General features: G+C 45.0%; 3 protein-coding genes across 3 annotated transcripts; 2 read left to right on the forward strand and 1 right to left on the reverse strand.

Moving 5' to 3' along the window:
• Positions 1 to 7,685: 7,685 nt before the first annotated feature.
• On the forward strand, positions 7,686 to 14,108 carry CCR75_003683 (uncharacterized protein; the record flags this gene model as incomplete). The annotated part of the gene is made up of 1 exon (XM_067961777.1): positions 7,686 to 14,108. One exon carries the CDS (start codon positions 7,686 to 7,688, stop codon positions 14,106 to 14,108), a length of 6,423 nt encoding a protein of 2,140 aa, XP_067822237.1.
• Positions 14,109 to 15,418: 1,310 nt separating this feature from the next.
• Positions 15,419 to 16,180, reverse strand: CCR75_003682 (uncharacterized protein; the record flags this gene model as incomplete). Its single annotated transcript, XM_067961776.1, has 1 exon — positions 15,419 to 16,180. One exon carries the CDS (start codon positions 16,178 to 16,180, stop codon positions 15,419 to 15,421), a length of 762 nt encoding a protein of 253 aa, XP_067822236.1.
• A 127-nt stretch (positions 16,181 to 16,307) lies between these two features.
• CCR75_003681 (uncharacterized protein) lies at positions 16,308 to 18,215 on the forward strand (the record flags this gene model as incomplete). The annotated part of the gene is made up of 1 exon (XM_067961775.1): positions 16,308 to 18,215. The coding sequence occupies one exon, from the start codon at positions 16,308 to 16,310 to the stop codon at positions 18,213 to 18,215; it is 1,908 nt and encodes a 635-aa protein (XP_067822235.1).
• Between the last annotated feature and the right edge of the window lie 1,874 nt (positions 18,216 to 20,089).

Here is a 20,089-nt window from a genome sequence, read left to right on the forward strand (position 1 = left end):
CCGGCGAATTAACGCGGCGCGTGCGCTTAGTGCGAGGTTGTGTGGGCGTCTTCGCAGACGACCCACCAACGTGGCCCCTTTTAGGTGGCATCTTGGGCGCCGTGTATAGAAACACGTGCGCGAGAGTGATCGAGTGAACTAGCGGCGCGTAAAGCTGCTCGCAGTTCCTCTCTCTACTCTGTCGAATTTAAAAATGTAAATTCGTTCTTAAAGAGGGGGATGGTGTAACGGGCTAGAGTTGCCCTAATGTTACACAGTCCCCATTAAGTACATTTGGTACTTAAGGGGATGGTCAATTACTAAATAATAGTAATTAGACCCAACACTCGGGTGTGGTGCACATTTGTGACCAACCCTTGTGGATGTGATGCACATGGGTGCATTCACATTAGGAGGGATGACGCCCAGCGTCATCCATGATGACGGCTAGCGTCATCAGTTACGCGAGGTATCTATAAAGATACGCTCGCAATACATATTAAATGATATCTATAGAGATAACATTTTAATTGGTAAAAATAGGTATTTGTATTTAATTCTATTAAATATAAATCAGTCTGAAAATTACTACCTACTTGGTAAGTGCGCACGAGGAGACGGATTACCGCTCCCGTGACGACACTTTACCAGAGTTCTTAGTGTGTTGGGTGAGGTCGCTTGCGCGCCCACCACAACTACCTCACTGCACGCAAGAGAAGCAGGTTTAACCGCTTCCTCGCTGTGCTAGGGTGTGTGCTTAAGTAGAGCGTGGCCGCATTACGACGTGCTCGCCTACACTTATGCATGCCTTCCCAGCTTCAGTAGCTCAAAAGGCCAGCAAAAGACTTCTCGATATTTGTGTAATGTCTTTGTTTAATAGCAAGATGCTTTTTCAGCAAAGAAATTACGACCGAAAGCCGACAAAATCTGAAACATAAGGAAATTGTGGCTCGCTTGCGCTCATGGTGGGAACAAAACAGACCACTGAGATTCGCCAATTTGAAAGGTAATCATGCACTTCCGCAAAAATAGTAGAAGAAATGTAAAATAAATTCATCCATAGCTTAACCGCCAAATGCTTACTTAACTTGCATGCGCAAGACTGTACCTCCGACCCTTGTCGCTTATTTCCTTCGTGCTCGATTTGCTGCTCTTACTTTTCTTTTTTTATGACTTGCCAATCAAGTGCGGGCGCTCTTGGTTTTTTATCACCTGTTAAAAACAGTACATCTAACATCGCCAAACGAAAACGCGGTTTCTGATGTGCTCCGGGGCACACATCAATTACACTACTCTCATGTAGATATATAAGGTGCGTGGCTAAAGCAATTCCTAATGTAATTTAGGGGGGGATGTTCCAAAGCCAAAAGGGCGACCTAAAGACGATTGTAAAGGAATACATTTTGATTTTTGGATGCAGCGGAATGACCGAGCGGGGGTGTTGTCCGCGATGGCGTCCTCAAAAGCGTCGAGATCTTCGTCGTCTTCGTGGCCTTGAGCACTTAAATCACCATAATAAGTTGAATATAACATACCTTGATTTGTGCGTTCCCATACAGTGAAAATATTTTTCATGACGTTTTTATTCAAAACAGAAGGGAGAGAGAGGGGTGTGGCTATAATTAAACGGGGGGGGGCTATAACGGTTCCCTTTATTAATTAACAGTGTCAATTTCATGTAACGATACACCCCGTTACGTCTCTTGATACTCAAACTGTCTTGTGCCCATGGAGGGCCTTTACCTTGGGCTGGTTGCACTGCAAAAAAATAGTTTGCAATCTCAGGGCAACGGCTCAAGGTGGCAAGTGATGGGCAGATCGATAATGAAGCTGCCAGTGAGCGATTGTGTCTTGTACCCAAGATGCTCTCGATCACAAAAAAAAACTTTTTTAGACCAAAACCACTTGCCTCAATTATATCAAAGGATTTGGCGGGAGCCGGTGAGCGCCTGCACATGGGTCGGGACAATGATTAGCAACCCGTCGAGTATAGAACTGTTGAGTAGATAACTGTGGAGTAGAGGACAAAATCCGAAGTGATATTTATTGAGTTAAATTTGTCTAACACTTTTCTGCTCCACTCATTTTCTTACCCTCATTGATTGGTCCAAGCAGGTTGGTAATTACGCTAAGTAAAAACAGTTCTTACAAATGATAACCTAAAGACGAAATATAAAAGATGGCAGGGGACGTGACTTCCGGGGAGCGAAGCCCTGGTGAACCCTAAACACCAGATACCGATTTTCAACTTTACCATTGTCATTTTGAACTCGCGCCGAGATGGTAGAGCGTTATTCCCACGTCTTAACCACTTGAGCAAATTACATTAGTTCCAAACCATGTTACCTTCAATTCTTAGCGGTGCAATACCAACACTCCCACTCACCGCTAATGCATGGCAACCTTTTTCTTGATACCACTCTTCTCGCATAGGAACTTGAGCGTCTTCGTTCCAAGCGCCTTCGTCAATAAGTCGGCCAATTGGTTCTTGGTGTCCATGTAGTCGACTTGAACCTTTCCGTTCTCCACGTTCTCGCGTGTGAAGTGGTGCTTGATATCAATATGCTTCGTCCTTGAGTTGTAGCCAGCGTTTTTGGCCAACGCGATCGCTCCTTGGTTGTCCTCCCATATCTGCGTAGCATTCCTTTGTTCGTACCCCATGTCCTTAAGCATTGCACGCATTCATAGCACCTCCTGCACACACAAACTCAGCGCCATGTACTCCGCCTCAGCAGAGCTTAGTGCAACAGTCCTCTGAAACTTGGACTTAAACACTACCGGGGCGTTCCCCATAATCACCATGATGCCTGACATGGAACGCCTGTTGTCGATGTTCGTTCCCCAGTCAGCATCGGAGTATGCTTCAACCGTGACCGTTCCCATACCACCTTCATACAGAATACCATGCTCGCGAGTCGTCTTCAGGTATCGAAGCACGCGAATTGCAGCCTTTCAATGCAGCAACCCCGGATTTTCCAGAAATCTTGATAGCTGTGTCACCACGAAAGCGACATCCGGGCGCGTACACGTCGTGATATAAAGAAGACACCCGATGAGAGAGCGGTAAGGTCTCGACCGCATCTCAGCACGCTCTGAATCCGTTCTAGGTGATTGTTCCTTTGACAGCTTTAACCCCGATGCGCAAGGAATGTCCACAGACTTGGCATTCTCCTGGCCGAACCGTTTTGCAACGTCGTCAATGTACCGTGTCTGCTTGATCATAAGCGTACGTGCCCTTAGGTCATGATCGATCTCCATCCCTAAAATAAACTTTGCTTCACCGAGCTCCTTCATCTTGAAGGCGGCTTTAAGAGCATTCTTTACTTCACGAATTTCATCGCTCGTCTTGGCTGCGATAATCATGTCGTCGACGTACAGACACACGTACACGAAGCCGCTTCTAGAATGCTTGACGTATACGCACTGGTCTGCTCCACAGCTTTTAAAACCGTTTTTAAGGAAAACATGATGACTGGTCTTGTTTCACGCGCTTGCTGCCTGCTTCAGACCGTATATAGCCTTGTTCAGTAGACACACTTGGCCATCAGCGTTCTTGATACCGTTTCGGATCTCCATGTAGACCCGGTCCAAAAGTTTACTATTCAGGAACGCTGTATCCGCGTCTAACTGTTCCATGACGTACTGCAACGCCACACACACCGCTAGAACCACGCGAATTGAGTTCATATTCGCCACCGGCGAATACGTCTCAAAGAAGTCCACACCGTACTTTTGCTTGAAACCCTTCGCTACCAAGCGTGCCTTGTAGCGAATCACGCGACCGTTTTCGTCACGCTTCTTGGCGAACACCCAGCGACAGCCGATGGTACGCGTAGACGCTCCGCGCGGTACCAGTTTCCATGTAGCGTTATGTTGGTGAGAACATAACTCTGCTTCCATTGCTTTTCGCCACTCATCAGATTCGTGGCTGGATATTGCCTCCGCGTACGTCGTTGGCACGTCCACGGCGTCATCAATGTTTGCCACATACGCCATTACAGCTTCCGCGATGAGGCCGTCTTCTTCGATACGAGCACGCTTTGGAGACGGCGGACCGTCACTACCTTCCGACTGAAGATGTTCATCATAACTCGACTCGTTTTGTAGCAGAAGCACTGGCTCACAAACTCGTCGTGATCGTTCCGCTTCCGGGTGAAAAACCAGTCGTTCTTCTTGGTACGCTTGCGGCTGAGAGCGGTATGGTGCAATCTCACGGCCGATAAGCTCTGGACTGTTCGGCAATGGCGGTGACATTACAATGCTCTGCTCCTCTTCTGCCTCGTTCATCTCAGCATCCGGAACGGATCCTTCAATGTCCTCCATCGACTCATCTGAAATCGGTGCTTGTTCCATTCGCGTCGGAACCGTTCTATCGTCAGCATCCTTGGTCGCGTGTATGACCGTCGTGTGAGGTTGCGACGAGGGTGACTCATATATTCCTCCCACTTCACGCTCGTCTAGCTTCACTGAGCGCGACACCTTGACCTTTGAAGCATCCAGGTCATAAACACGATATCCCTTTGTGCTTTTAGCGTATCCAAGAAACATATACCTGAAGCTCTTGGGCTCGAGTTTTGTACGCTTCGCGTCGTTGACGTGAGCGTACCCTTCGGATCCGAACACTCGCAAGTGTTCCATTTATGGCTTCACCTTGATACCAACCTCGTACGGCGTCATATTCGAGCGCTCTGTGTTCGTGGAACGGTTGATCAAGTACACAGCCGTGCTTACAGATTCCGCCCACCAATCCGCAGATACACCTTTGTAGTGCAGCATGCTGCGTGCCTTCTCCATAATAGTACGGTTCATGCGTTCCGCAACACCGTTCTGCTGTGGGCCGTACGGTACGGTACGCTGATGCACAATTCCGTTCCGACTGCACAGCTCCGCAACCGTCTTATTCACGAACTATGTTCCATTGTCTGAGCCCAGACACTTCAAGCGTTCTCCCCATTGATTTTCGTAGAATGCCTTGAACTCCTTTATCTTGTTGGCCACCTCACTCTTCTGTTTTAGAAAATATACGGCGACGTATCTTGAAAAATCATCCACGAAAGTCAGAATGTACCTCGCACCACCCTTTGATAGCGTTCTCATTGGACCCATCACATCAGTGTGTACGAGTTCGAGCACACGCGAAGTCTTCGTCACCGATCGTGACGGGAAAGATTCAATTGTATGCTTCCCTTTCGAGCAACCACCACACAATGTCTTGGTTGTACGGTTTACGGTTGGTATACCGTTTGTAGCCCGCTGTGTCTTCGCCATAGCGCTCTCACTGCAGTGTCCCATGCGAGCGTGCCATAGCTCCCACTGACTGTCAGTCCCGGCATACTCCACAAAACAAGCCTGTTCTTGCTCGCACTCTAGCATGTACGCCTTGCCAACCTTCTTGCCTGACGCAATCGCACAAGTCGTGCTTCTGATGACGCATGTAGAACGCTGAAATTCCACGGTATAACCGTTCTCAGCAAGCTTCCCTACCAAGAGCAATCGCCTGTCAAGTCCAGGAATGTAAAGCACTTCCATCATCTTGATGCGTCTTCCGTCCGTTCCGCTAAGCTTGACAGTACCTTTCCCAGCAACATGAAGTTTCTTTCCGTTTGCAATCGTAACTTCGATGCTCGAAACAATTCCTCGAAAGTCGAATAAGTCTTCACGGTGTGGCGTCATGTGCGATGTCGCACCACTGTCAATCAGCCATCCTGCGAGGTGATCCTCGCTTACGGCAAACACGGCGTCGTCGCTAGTGTTGCCTCTTTTGACCGGGCAGTTCCGTTTCATATGACCAACCTGGTCACACTTAAAACACTTGCCCCTGAATCCACCACCGTTCTTGTGTAAATCATTCCTCTTTAGTCCATTCGCTCGACCTCCTTTAAACCGTCCAGCGCTCCCAATCGCTCGAAATGCTTTTTCCGTTGTCTCTTTCTTCATCTGACGTTCATGCTCCTTCAGCAGCTTTTCCTTGATCTCAATCAGCGTGATGTCCTTGGAGTTCTCCATAATGGACGTAATCAGCTCGTATTCAGACGGAAGGCTGCTCAGAAGCACGACCATCTGACGCGCCTCGTCCACTGACTCTCCCATCGTCTGAAGACCCACCACGAGCTCGTCAAACACATCTAGGTGCGCCGCCATCGTGGAACCGTCCTCCATCTTGAAATTAAGAAGTCGACGTGTCATCGTGACACGGTTGTGAAGAGTAGTACGGTTGTAGAACTCTCGAAGCGTAGCCCACGCCTCCATGGCGCGCGTAGCCGTCCTGATCTTCGTCTGATGCTGCAGCTCGACGCCCTGCGCGATGATGCCCAGCGCCTTTGCGTCGTTTGTCAGCCACGCCTCCGTGATTTCGTTCTCCGGCTTGACAACTTGAACATTAGCAAGCACACCCTTCCTAGCAAGCGTCATTCTCATGTTGTACTCCCAGTGGAAGTAATTATTACTTCCCAGGAGGACTTCGGTGCGCTTGGTCGTCATAGCTTGTGCGACTGTTAACCTGTTGAGTAGATAACTGTGGAGTAGAGGACAAAATCCGAAGTGATATTTATTGAGTTAAATTTGTCTAACACTTTTCTGCTCCACTCATTTTCTTACCCTCATTGATTGGTCCAAGCAGGTTGGTAATTACGCTAAGTAAAAACAGTTCTTACAAATGATAACCTAAAGACGAAATATAAAAGATGGCAGGTGACGTGACTTCGGGGGAGCGAAGCCCTGGTGAACCCTAAACACCAGATACCGATTTTCAACTTTACCATTGTCATTTTGAACTCGCGCCGAGATGGTAGAACGTTATCCCCCACGTCTTAACCACTTGAGCAAATTACATTAGTCCCAAACCATGTTACCTTCAATTCTTAGCGATGCAATACCAACAAGAACACAGACGTGATCTGTCAAACGGCCTGCCGGACAGGATAAGGGCTTTATTATCGAATTGTTCACAAACACCCCAAGAATTATGGGCGAGCCTCACGAAGATTACTTATCCGAACAGTGCTCGAAGCGTTTTAACAGCGACGGCTTGCATTTGGAGGAAAACTATTTAATGCAACATCACAATTGACAATGTTTTCTCGACATTAAAAGGTCGAACGTCTTGGTCAATTTATGCGTGCGTCCATGTTGAATCAATTTCAAAAACATTTATGCCATAAACTCAGCATTGTAGTTATAGATGTTATCGCAGCAGCATAATGTATTACAGAAGGCGATCAATGAAAGGTCTATCTACGTCTTTAAACCGCTCGGCCAATTGACCACCGCCCTTCGATAGCCACTCGCTTCCAGAAAATGTCGATGCTGACAGGTAGTTCACTTATAGTTGTGCAATAAGTTTTTTTTCTGTGATAATATATTTGACTACAACTTGTTTATGCAGAGCAATCTTGAAGTGCTTCTTATGGACTATGTCACGCCTTGGCGTTTGGCCGATAAGAAAATCATCTGGTGGGCGTTAGGGTCAGCAGAAACAACAGCAACATATCACGCGAACGACTATTGCTGCTTGTTAGCTTAGACTAGGCTATATCCAGTTGATGTTGTCGCTTTTCAAAGATTTTGATTTGTCCTAACTGTCAATTCTTTCCATTATCGTTAGAATATAATTCAGCGGCTGGTCCCAGCTATTCACAGGGCGGCGTTTCAATGATGGTTATTATTTAAAGCTCTCAGAGAAAAGAAAGCAAAATAGAGGAGGAAGCATGCGCTGTGGAGCGAATAAAGAGATTGTTAGCTCAGACTGCTTTCGACTTCTAAGCTTGATATCCGAGGTTCAAAATGATGTGGTTGTGGCAAAATTAGTTTTGGAAGAGCTCGAGGTGATGCGATTAAGTTGCTCGCTTGGAATGCTATCTTCTGTGAGTCTTAAAGAATTCGAAGCAGAAATGCTAAGACCTGAAGATTTTGACAGCGATTTCGCATTATTTCTCAGGAAAGAAGTCTTTGGAGCGGGCGAAACTGTAGGGTCTGGCGGCATAAAGGTAGTATCGCTATTTGGGAAGCAAGAAGCTGTGACATTTGAGTTGAAGAGAGGTGGATACTGGTCAGATGAGATGGAGATGCATTTACATAAAGAAGATCAAGGAATTTTTTGTGTTTCTGAAAAGGATGTTGATAATAAATCTCTAATTGTATTTAGCTGGATTCATGATGATCTTTTCAGAAGGGTTCGACTGCGGGATACGGCGACGTACGTGCTACGTTTTCTGACTTGTCTAAGTCCCGATGTGATATGTTGCCTATCACGTGACGATGTAAATACTCTAAATGAAGCCGTTGCATCGATGAACACCTTAAATGTGGACGTTTGGAAATCATTTTCGGTCGCATTTCATGTTGAGAAACAGGAGCAGGAGAAGGATAGCGTTAGTTGTACGAAACTTGCGCAACTGTCATTGGCTAAACATCGTTTACCTCAAAATGGCCAAATTGTAAAGGGAACTTATCCAGCGTATGTATTTACTGAACAAGTCCCAGCGACAAAATGTACGACCTCGCAGAAGTGGACATTTTATTCTATGCAGGAGGTTGTTACTTATGTGATTGAAGTGGCAAGGCAGCGCAACATGCAAATAAGTTTTGTAAAATCGATACCAGTGGATTTCAAGATAGAAAGTCTGAAGGCTGCAGCCCAGTGGCCGGAGTCTGAACTGGAAGGTGTCAGCGCAATGCTGGAGCGTAGTCTACAAACTTTAAAGGTCCAATCCAAGGAGCAAGCTCAAGCGCTTATTGAAGATTTTTGCGCAACAATGTTCTCTCATCAAGACAGGTTTTTTAGCTTGGACTTTCTGATCGAGGAACATAATAAGGAACCCGCCTTTGTGGCTTTACGTAAAGTTTTAGATGATTTGCCGCTGAATCGTAACATATGGAGCAAACTTGATTATGCGACCCAGATGACACTACTTCTGCCCAGTCGTCTTAGGCGTCAATTAAAAACAATCGCTTTGCACTTTCATGATAATTTGGAAAAGTGTTCTGAAGAAGAAGTAGCAAGTTCCTTAGCAAAATATATGCAAGATTTTACTGTATCAGACAAAAAACTTGTGGATACTACTGACGGGATTATAAGTTATTTCTGGAATATATTTACGGGTCCAAAAAAATATTCGGGCGATTTATTGTCCGACAACTTCCGCAAATGCATGGAGATGCCGCTGCAAGAAGCCCATAGGGCTTGGTCGCATTCAGTTGCGAAATACATCAACGTTGCTGAGAGCGCTTTACCGGCAGCTTTGACGGAGGAAATGCAAAAATCACTTCTTTTATCGTGTGAAGCAGACAAGACTAAATTGATTTCGGATGCTTTTACTAAATTGCGAAGCACATGGCGTGAGCAACACAAAGAAGATTTAACTACGACGATTCGTTTACGTTGTTTTAACGATAAAATTATTTGTGACGTTACCGAAGAGCAGTTGAAGGATCCGACTGACCAACTCAATATTTTCAAGCTGGAGCGGAAAGAAAACGACGAGATTACTATCACAGAATTGGGGAAATATCGCCTCGGTACGGGTTCAGTTTTTCTCAAAGCATATACTGTAAAGAATTACTGTTTAGTTTTGGTGACGATATTACGGGAACGGACAGTACTCGAGTGCGTTGACTTCTCAATTAAATTAAGTGCTCGTAGTAGTAGTATTGGAAAGGTTTTTTTCTATCGAGAATTCCCTCGGAACAGCTTGCTCTGTGATTTCGATGCTCTCGAGCGCGTAATAGCATTTGCCGGAGAGAGTGGACGAGTCGTGCTGTACCGATTTAACCAGCAGTTTACCACGTTAGAAATTTATAAGCAAGTTGAATTATCGCTCCGCACGTCTCTTACGCTCCCAGCCGTCGAATTGCTTTTGGTAGACGGATTTATTTATGCGACGGACGCAAATGGGATGATTCAATCGGTTAATGTGAAAAATCAGCAATCATCTCGAGCTGTACAAATTCAACCGTTGGGTCTTCGTAATTCGTCGCTATTCGCTTTAGCTGACAATATGGCCTTAGGGTTCGTGAGAACAGTTGAAGCTTTAGATACGACAGAGGGCAATCAGTGTACGAAACTTTATGTTGTGGCTAGTGATGATTTCCGCAACATTCCTGTTATTCACGTAGAAGATTTTGCACCCCCCTCCAACAATCTGTGTGTCCAGATCTATAATGATTTGCTCGTTGTAGTCAATGAAAAGACACGTGATGTGATCGTGTACCGTATTGTAGTGACCGTGAAAAGTGAGTCATTTCAGATCCGGCACTCTAAAGAGCATTCTGTCAATGGGAACACGACATCTGATTTAGCAGAAGGAGGCGAAGTGGATCATTGGCTACGAGCATTTTATCACTTGTATGAAAAGTTTCCTGTGCGTGGTTTAATCCAAGACGTTGACGATAGACGCGTCCCATTAAGATTGCACTTTATAGCCTGTGCTGCTATGACAGATGCCGTGAAGAACAGCTGCCGCAATTATTTTCAAATTTTGATGCGCGACCTGCGCAAACTGAACAAACCTCTTTGTGGAATGGATTTGACACAGGACATGGTGTTTGAAACTGAGGTAGTGATGAGTAAAGTTGCTGTCAGACCCCTCCGACGATTTCTGCTAAAGTTGGTCACTTTTGTTCCCATTCAAATTTGTCGTGCTGAAGCGAACTCGCTCACCATCATGACAAACGGGGAAGCAACCTCGATGGACAGTCGAGGGCACCTTGTTCAAGCTGTCCAAATTGCGCGCTCAATTCGTTTCGGCCTGTTGTCGCCTTTGCTCGAATCGTGGCCAGGGCGGTGTGTTGCTATTACTTCTATGGGAAAACAATCAACGGGCAAAAGTTATCTGCTAAATCATCTGACAGGATCGTCATTTGCCATTGCTGGAGCCCGATGCACCGATGGAGCGTGGATGTCAGCCCAAATCCTTCCGAAAAATAACGTTTTACTCGTCACTCTTGACTTTGAGGGCCTCGGGTCTTTTGAGAGAACAGAACAAGAAGACGTATTTTTATCAGTTCTTAATGCATCCATCTCGATGCTAACCATTTTTCGGATGGAGATGCGGTTTGATAAGGATATCGACGATTTGTTTGGACGTTTCCAAAAAGGTGTTCCTTTATTTAAAGGGGACCCAAGACTATTTCGAGGTAAACTGTACATGTCCGTTAAAGACGTGAATTCGAATGACCAGCAGGGAGTGATGAACGAATTTGCCACCAAAATTCAAAAGCTGGTTAGTATAAATAAGGACAGTAACTTTCTTGTCGACCTCTATTGTGGACAGTTAGATATCAATTGCTCTCCTCCACTAGGGACGATTGGCTACTATCAGTCGCTGATACACGCTCAAAATTACATAGAGAACTCCTTGTGTGCGGGAAATAAAGGCTTTCAGAATGGGAAGAAATTTTTAGACTGCATTCGCTTAGTTCTCGCAAAAATCGCAATTTTGGATTGGACTTCTCTAGACGCGAGTGCGAAACAATTTCAGTTGTCAGAAATCAACTCTAAATTACCTGGTCTTATCCGGACTGGTTGCATACTTCCTTTCGATTACAAAGCAAGAGAAGAAGAAATTGAACCATACCTTAAAGAAAATATGGTGGAGGCTCATAGTGAGAACGTAATTAATGTGGATTTGGCGACACTGAGTCGTGAATACCCTACATTGCGTGCAAAGTGGGAAGAGTTAAATTTATTGGTTGATCTCGATTCATGTTTTGACTGGAATATTGATGTGGGTTTCGATTGTTGCTCGGCTGAAGATAATATTAGCATGACAGTTCATGAATCGATAAAGCGGTTATACCAATTGTTTTTGACGAGCGCCAAAATTAAAGAGGGCAAAGTGCTGGGAGAGACTGTGGCCGATTTCGACATTTTTTTGTCATTCTTCGTGCGTCGTCGCAAAGCCCGAATATCGATGTACGTGAAGCAGATACTTGGTGGTATTGTTCCCGACGAATGGAAAAGAGTCGAACAGCAATATCTCGGGCGATTCCAAATTCTTTTGTCACGCTGTCAAAGCAATTGCAATTTTTGTCGGCTGGGGTGTATGAAAGGTGCTGCGCACCCTGAGATCAATTTTCACGACTGTGGAACGGACCACAAATGTGCAGGGAGCTGCGAATATTGTAATGTTAGCAAGCGATCCGGACAGATTCTGTCGTGCGCTAAAGAAGCAGGGCACGAGGGAAGATGTGAGTGCCTTGAAGGTGATCATACCTGTGGCAAAGAGTGCTGCATGGCGAAGTCGCCAAACTGTGGCAAACGTTGTTCATTGCACCTCGAGCACTCAAATTTGCACAAATGCGACGTAGCTGTGCATGCATGCGGTGCCAAATGCTCCGCTCAGAATTGCCGTGGCCAATGCGTTCTAAATATTGAAGAGCCTCATACAGCACATAAATGTGTAGAAATACGTTGCACGCAACAGTGCGTCATGGACGGATGTAATGAAATTTGCGGTACGATGAATCATTTCCACGGCCAAGCGGACGTTTCAGTTGTGTTTTCGGTTGAAAATGCGAAAGGCACTACGTCTTTTGACGCCGAGTCTTCAGTTCCAGTCATTCATATGTGTAGCAAAGGACACGAGTGCCAAGCTATGTGTGACGAGAAGGGGATATGTCGAGTTGATGTATTTCTTAAGCAGTCTTTAAAGACATTTAAAGGCGTTCGTGATAGCTTTCAGTATAGTTTTCAAGAGATGAATGGGGCTCGGAAGAAATGCAGTAAGTTGCTTCCTCCTGGTCAACAGACGCACAGCGGTACACACTCATGTGATTGGGAAGAGAGAGTCAAGAAGAGTGGAGACGAAACGATGCACTATTGCGATGTCCGCTGTCCATGCTGTAGCTACTTTTGCAGAAAAAACTTTAATCACCATGGTCCGCACGCAACTTCGCACGGCAACATGCGAAATACGTTTTTTTTGTCGGACACTGAGGATATCAACGTTGATGAACGCAAGTACAAGGCTGGAGAGTTAGGAATCGCTGAAATGTGCAATTTGTACTGCTCCAAGATGGGTCGAGAGCACGTTCACTACCTCAATTGCGATAATGGGAATAAAGACAATTGTGTGTACACTGGAAGCACATCCGATCAACGCCGCCATTGTACGCGAACATTAGAACCTAAACCGGAAAAGGAGATGGACGAGATTTTACACCAACAGTTTTGGAAAACTTTAGGTTGGGAAGATCCATGCACGTCCAAGGCGGAGCTCGAACTCTTTAATAAGTGTGGCTATAAGTGCGATGCTCCCGACCACGACGACAAACCTTCGTACTGCGTCCTTCCAGCATGGCACAAGTCCAATCCAAATTCTGGCTTCGATGGTTTTACGTATGTGAAAGGACACAAGTTTGACTGTTCACACGTTTCAAACGGTGGAAAAATGCACCATGTGTTTGTATTAGATTGCTCAGGCTCTATGAATGGTCAGCCGTGGGCAGATCTTATGGCAGCTTGGAAGGAATATATTTACAACCGCATTTCGTACGGAGCTTCGTTAGATTTGGTCTCTGTTGTCACTTTTGACAATTACGCACAAATTGAATATGAGGCACGAAATATCACGACTATGACGACAGCTCAAATTAGTTATCGTGGTGGTGGGACTAGCTATGCAACTGGTTTGCGTTCAGCGAGCGAAGTTTTATCGCGAATGAACTATGGCGAGTACAAGCCAGCTATTATTTTTTTTAGCGATGGCCACCCGTGCGATGCGGCTGAGGGTGAGCGTCTCGCAGCGCACATCCGAGGGTGTTTCGAGAAAAATGGATTGCAAGCATATGCAGTAGGTTTTGGAAGCAAAAATTTGAGGATATTGGAGCGAGTTGCAGAAATGCTAGGCGGTACTTATCACCAAGTGCTAACGGGAAATGAAGTCAAGACTACATTTCACGATATTTCAGCCTCTTTAAGCACTCGGGCAGGTTTGGCATTGTCAAAGCCGGACCATGAACGGAATTGTGTGATATGTGCGCAAGACTTGGCATCGGGTGAGACTGTGAAACTAGATGGATGTAGTCACGAATTCCACAAGGTTTGCATGGACGTTATCGTGCGAAACGATGAAGATCGTGCTCGCTGTCCATCATGCCGCCGTGATATTTTCTGTCGGGAAAATGCTTAATTTCTTGATGTTGTGTTCGCGATTATAGCTGATTTTCAGAAGTCCTCATGTTTACTACCAAAGTGAAGAAAATCATGAAGCTAATGTCGAGGTCGAAGTAATTTTTTTTATAAGTAATTGAAGATTTGTGATGAAAAAAAAAAACAATTTTGCTTTAATTTCCATCTTAAATCTTGGGAGATGGCACAGCCACATCGCCCTCCCCGTTTCTGTATTGAATAAAAATGTCATATATAATAATTTCACTGTTTGGGTCATTCCGCATCCAGGAATAACCTGGCTGAATAAATTCATGTTAAAAAATTTCCACCGATATTATTCTAGAGCCATCTACTTGGGTAAAGAAATTGCAGCCAGGAGTCGATATAGACGGAAAACCTCCAGCTATAAAGCTTGCCTATTCACACTCCTCAGCTGCGCATCAGGAAGGTTACATTATTTAAAAAGCGAAAGATTATAAATCAAATTTTTAAAACTATAGAACTCTTTTAGTGCTACGACTCAATAACGTTCGTTCAAATGAATATAAATTAAACTTAAATATCATGTTAAAGTACAATCAAGGTCTGTCAAGCTACTGCATCCAAAAATAACCAATTATTCCTTTAGAATCGTCTTTAGATTGCCCTTTTGGCCTATAGAACATCACACCCCTAAATAACGTTAGGGATCTCTATAGCCACACAGAGTAGTGTCATCGGTGTGACTGCCCCTGGGCACATCAGAAACCGTGTCATCGTTTGGATGTTAGATGCATTGTTTTTAACAGGTAAGAAAAGGCCAAGAGCCCGCACTTGATTGGCAAGTCATAAAAAAAGCGAAAAGATAGTGCAGCAAATCGAGCACGAGGGCAAATCCGATTTTGTGTGTGCTTTTTATCGGTTGCCTAAACTCTTTTTGTATCTAAATTGCTTAAAATAGCTGATACAAACCTATTTCTAGAGCTTTTGAGTTCCAGCTCTCTAATTTCATATAACACCCTCTAAGTTTGAAACATTTTAATCGTTTGTTGCTAAGGTGGTGGTGACCCCTAGCAAAATCTGTGGTCTTGACATTCACAAATTAAATATCAAATTTAACGGAGCAGTTTAAAAATAAGTAGACAATCTTATATAATTCAAACACATCGGACTTAGTTAGCTTTGCGACTAAATCATCGACGTAATCCGATGTTGTTTGAAGCAAAAGTCCAATGAGACAACTGTGACATCGGTGGGTGGACGCTAAAGTGTCCTTCAAATTGCTCTCCAAATGCGCCACACCGGCGGAACACAACGGAGGCATCTCAGCGATGTTCAATGCTTCTTCTTTTAAGATGAAACGATTTCGAGACCAGGTCGGTCCCGTGTTGATCTAATTAATTTCGCATTCGACTTCACCGAAATTTGTTCCACCTCGCAATATATTTTCCCGTTCTTGCTCTCTGGTCTCATGGTCAAGTGACAGGCCGCTCTACGACAGCTCCAATGTTTGAGCAAAGCTTGAAATTCCTTTGCGATGACTTGGTCGCGGACTAGTGCGCGGGCCTTGTCATCACACTTGGAGCTTTCAAGACACTCTTTCATCATTGAAAAGACGCGTTCAATGCTGTCGCACCAGACAGCTTTGAAGTCTTGACCTAAAAGGTGAAGAAGCTGCTGCATCTCGCGCTTATTACGCAGCGGAAGGGCCACGGTAAATTTAGTAGGTACATCGATTTTAACCCACAACTTGCTATCTTGCTTCAGCTCATTAAAAAATGATCGCAGTGTCTGAACAGCAATGTAGCGCTTGCCTGGTTTACATGTTGTGTTAACAGAAAAAAGCGCATCGGTAATCGATGCGAATAGCGTTCGATACGTGGCAATTTTATCCCTTAAATCGCTCTCGCAGTGGTCGTGCGCCATCTGAATGCTTCTTTTGTCAACATCCTTCAAAGCAGCAGTTGGCCATCGCCCAGCAAACTTTAAAAGCTCTTCTTGATACGTTTTCATGTCCGTATTAAATAGAATTGGACTGGAATCGGCCTTCAATACTACCCACTTGGCAAAATCATTCTTGTCGCAAAATTCAAGAAACAATGAGCGATTCATCTTTGATGTATTTTTAAGACTACGAATGATGTCTTGCTAAGGGATGGCTTGGGACACGAAATTAACTGTCGTATACTTATAACAGCGTAATAAAAACGTTGCTTCCATTTTGCAACTGACACTAAATATGGCGACAGCAGTGCGAGCAAAAGTGTTTAAAGCAAAAGACAATACGAATCAGCATGGGACAACTGCGCTAAAACCAAAGTCATCAGAATCATGTGTGCCGTTACAATGCATTACAAAAGAGTGTGAATTCCAAAGTTATTTGACAGATACTAACAACATATTTGCGGACTCGATTAAAACAGTTGTCGGTCTACATTTCGAATTTGCGGCCAAAAATGACAACACAAAACATCCAGAAGTCGTAGCGATTGCCATCTCGAGTGATGAAGCTGCAGTAGTGTTTGTGCTAGCGTCGCTTCCCAAGGCTCAAGTTATCACTGGACTTCAAGCTTTGCTAAGTAATCCAATGGTAACGAAAGTGATGCACAGTGTTCATCAAGTCGCATACTTGCTTCACTGCTACGGGCTGCAAATTCCATGTCTTACAAATTGCGTCGACTTGCAGCTATTGTACGAAATAGCGATAGATTCTACCGTGCTAGATGCCACTGTCATTCAGATTGCCACTGCTTGCTCACGAGAAATAGTGACAGGACTTGCACAGAGCACCCTTTCATTTTCAGCACGAAGCAAGTTGATGAAATTTGCAATGGGGGCTATAAAAATGCTGTCAGAAAAGCTGCAACGCTCGATGGCTCAAACAGCGAAGCTTTATGCTAGCTGCTACATAAAGTTACAATGTAAATCAAGTTTGAAGAAGAAGTGTGCAGTGATCACAAGCACTCGATGGGAGGTCAGTGTCATTAACCAGGGTAATCATGCAATTTGGTTTGACCCCGATGCCGATAATCAACCTCGTAGCTTGGAGTTCCTTTATTCCGGCACGGATGGCAACTCGGCTACTAAAGTTCCTAGTCTCACGCTTCAGTGCGAGCTCGACTCGTTACTTGATCTCCTTCCTTCTTCGTATCGAGACGCAATTTGCAAAGTCGACAATTATGCACTTCGACTTGTTGATATCTGCATTGACGTTGGTCGGATTCCTTTTGCGTACATTGGGAGACGGCAGCGTATACCGCTTGGTTTAGACGGAAAGGTTGTATTGAAAGAGACTATTGATAATATTATCGAAAAGCTGGGAGGTGAGATGCGCATTGGAGGGGATAATCGAGTGGGCATCGAAAGACAATTGCACCGCATTTCTGTCATGCGCAGTAAAAGTGACGAGGTTTATGGTTTAACTATGCGTGTTGGTCGGGCGCTTTGCAATGCTGCATGTGTGTTGACCGATTTGCTACTAAGCGGCAAGCATGCCAACAAGTCTGTACTTATCTTGGGTCACCCAGGCAGTGGCAAAACAACACTCATTCGAGATGTGGCACGGTGTGTGTCAAAAACCATGGAGAATGTGTGCATTATCGACACATCAAACGAAATTGGCGGCGACGGGCTTGTGCCGCACGAGTGTGTTGGATGGGCTCGCCGCATGATGGTGCCATCACTTGAGGCACAAGCAAGGGTCATGGTAGAGTGTGTGCAAAACCACACGGTCGAAACATTGATCGTCGACGAAATTGGACGGAAGGCGGAGGTTTTGGCAGCGTCGACGGTACGTCAGCGTGGTCCTCGCCTAATTGCTAGTGCGCACGGTGACTTTCGAGCATTATTACGAAATCCAGATTTAAAAGGTCTTGTTGGTGGCTCGCAGCAAGTGACGTTGGGTGATAAAGAGGCTAAAGAATCAAGCAAGGGGAAATTGCAGACCCAGCGGGCGGGTAATCCGATTTTCGATGTGATTGTGGAATTAGATCATGTTGCACGCGGTCGGTGTCGGATCATTTGGGATGTAGCAAAGGCTGTGGACACCGTGCTCGAGGGAAAGGTGTACCCAGTTGAAACGCGCCGGTGGGACAGGAGCACGCGGGGCGTTCAAGTCCTGAAAAATTCCCACGAAATTGCTATTTAGATGCCGAGTGCCAAAATCGCAATTCTGCAATTTGAATACTTAAAATCTTTCGTGCCTTATAAGCTCCCGTCGATTGTTGACGCGTCGCACTACCACCGAATTTCAGTGTGTCAACTTCAACTCTTTATTCTGAGAAAAACATTCAGCACATTAATCTACAGTAAGAATGTTTGCTGAATTGATTTAAGAATTAAAATAAATGATTTTTACCAAAATTTCACACACGGGCATTCCTAAAATGCTTTACAGAACACATACTTTAAGCTTTAAATACACACTTTATGCTGAGTATGTAACGGGTGTATCGTTACATGAATTTAACACTTAAAGGTTGTTAATTAATATATTATCTAAAAGATAGATAATATTTGGAGAATCTTACTTTACATGGTAATATTCTAAAGGCTTGTCCATTGGTAGATATAGACCATTATATCTACTTTCTACGCGGTCCAGTCAGCGCTGGACGCGCAAAGAGAAAGACAGATAATAGTTTAAGTACATATTTTGTATTAGTTTATAATTAAGTCAGTATTAAGTAGATAGACAAGAAGAACTTATTTTGATTAATACAGTTTTCATTTAACCCTTTTTAAAGCGAGTGTTTTAAAAAGAAGACTTCTTCTGCACGTACTAGTGTACGTGAAGTGACGTGAGGCGAGGCAGTGCGAAGTGGACTTGTTTTGAAGCAGTACAAGTCGAGGGTGCCCCGTTACACCTGGTAGCACTTAGTAGTCCGTCCAAGGACCACAGTTCCATCATCTAACATGGACATGATAGATGATAATGGAAATATGCATCACCTTTCGCGTGATAGCTACTCGTTTCTAACTGACATAGAAAGGAGTGCGGTCGAACGAATGAGTTCGACCGTAGAGAACGATGCATCTTGGCCATGCTGTCCGGTTTGGACAGAGATGCCCTCCATTCAGCCATCGCCAAGTTCATACAACATGAACTTGACGAGGTGAAGGAAAAGATAGCCTTGCTTAAACAGCTTGGCTCTCAACAGGCAGAATTGTTGAGAATACAACAGGTACAGACCCCTGTACCTGGGTTGACGCTTACGCGTCGTCCCGAAACCTTAACATTGCCATCTCTTAGTATAAAAAAGTCGAAGACGACTCCCTCTTAAGATGGTTCGTCGAGTTGGACGATGCCATAACGGCTCGTCACATCGTCGACGAGCAATTGCAAGTCGCATTTGCTCAGTCAAATTTGGCAGGGCGTGCCAAAACTTGGGCACTAGGCCTTAAGTTGCGCGACCCATATGTCTTTGGGTCGCTAGAGGGTTTTTAAAGCCCGGCTCAAACAGACGTTTGAATCGCCTAGGGCTGAGTTCAGAGCTCGATCAGAGCTTTTGAAACTCAAGCAGGGCAAGCGTGATGTTCACGCTTATGCCCAGCAATACGACTCTTAGCGAGTTGTATCACGAACAATCAAGTTCATGAACACACGTTGATTACGGTGTTCATGCAAGGTCTTACGGATAGCCCCGTAAAGACCCACCTGTTCCGCTTGGAACTGGATACGCTTGAAGAAGCAATATCCGTTGCGGAACAGGAGGACTTTAGCTTGAGACAGACTCAAGCTAGTTCGTCATCATATCGTCCAACAAGACGACACGAACTGGGAGGTCCAGAACCGATGGACCTCTCTTGTGTCGAAAGCGAGAAACCTCGCTTTTCGAACAACAAGCGATTGCAGAAATGCGATCGCTGCCAAAAGTTAGGACACTACGCTCATGAGTGTAGTGCTCCACGCCAAGTACCGAGAGGTACTGAACGTAATTATGGACCGAATGCCAAAAAGGGCAACGGTCGCGGATCCGACGTTGTTGCGAAATCGCAACAGCGAGGCGGACCGCCAAAAAA

The sequence above is a fragment of the Bremia lactucae genome, linkage group LG2, assembly GCF_004359215.1.
Source record: "Bremia lactucae strain SF5 linkage group LG2, whole genome shotgun sequence".
NCBI lineage: Eukaryota > Oomycota > Peronosporomycetes > Peronosporales > Peronosporaceae > Bremia > Bremia lactucae.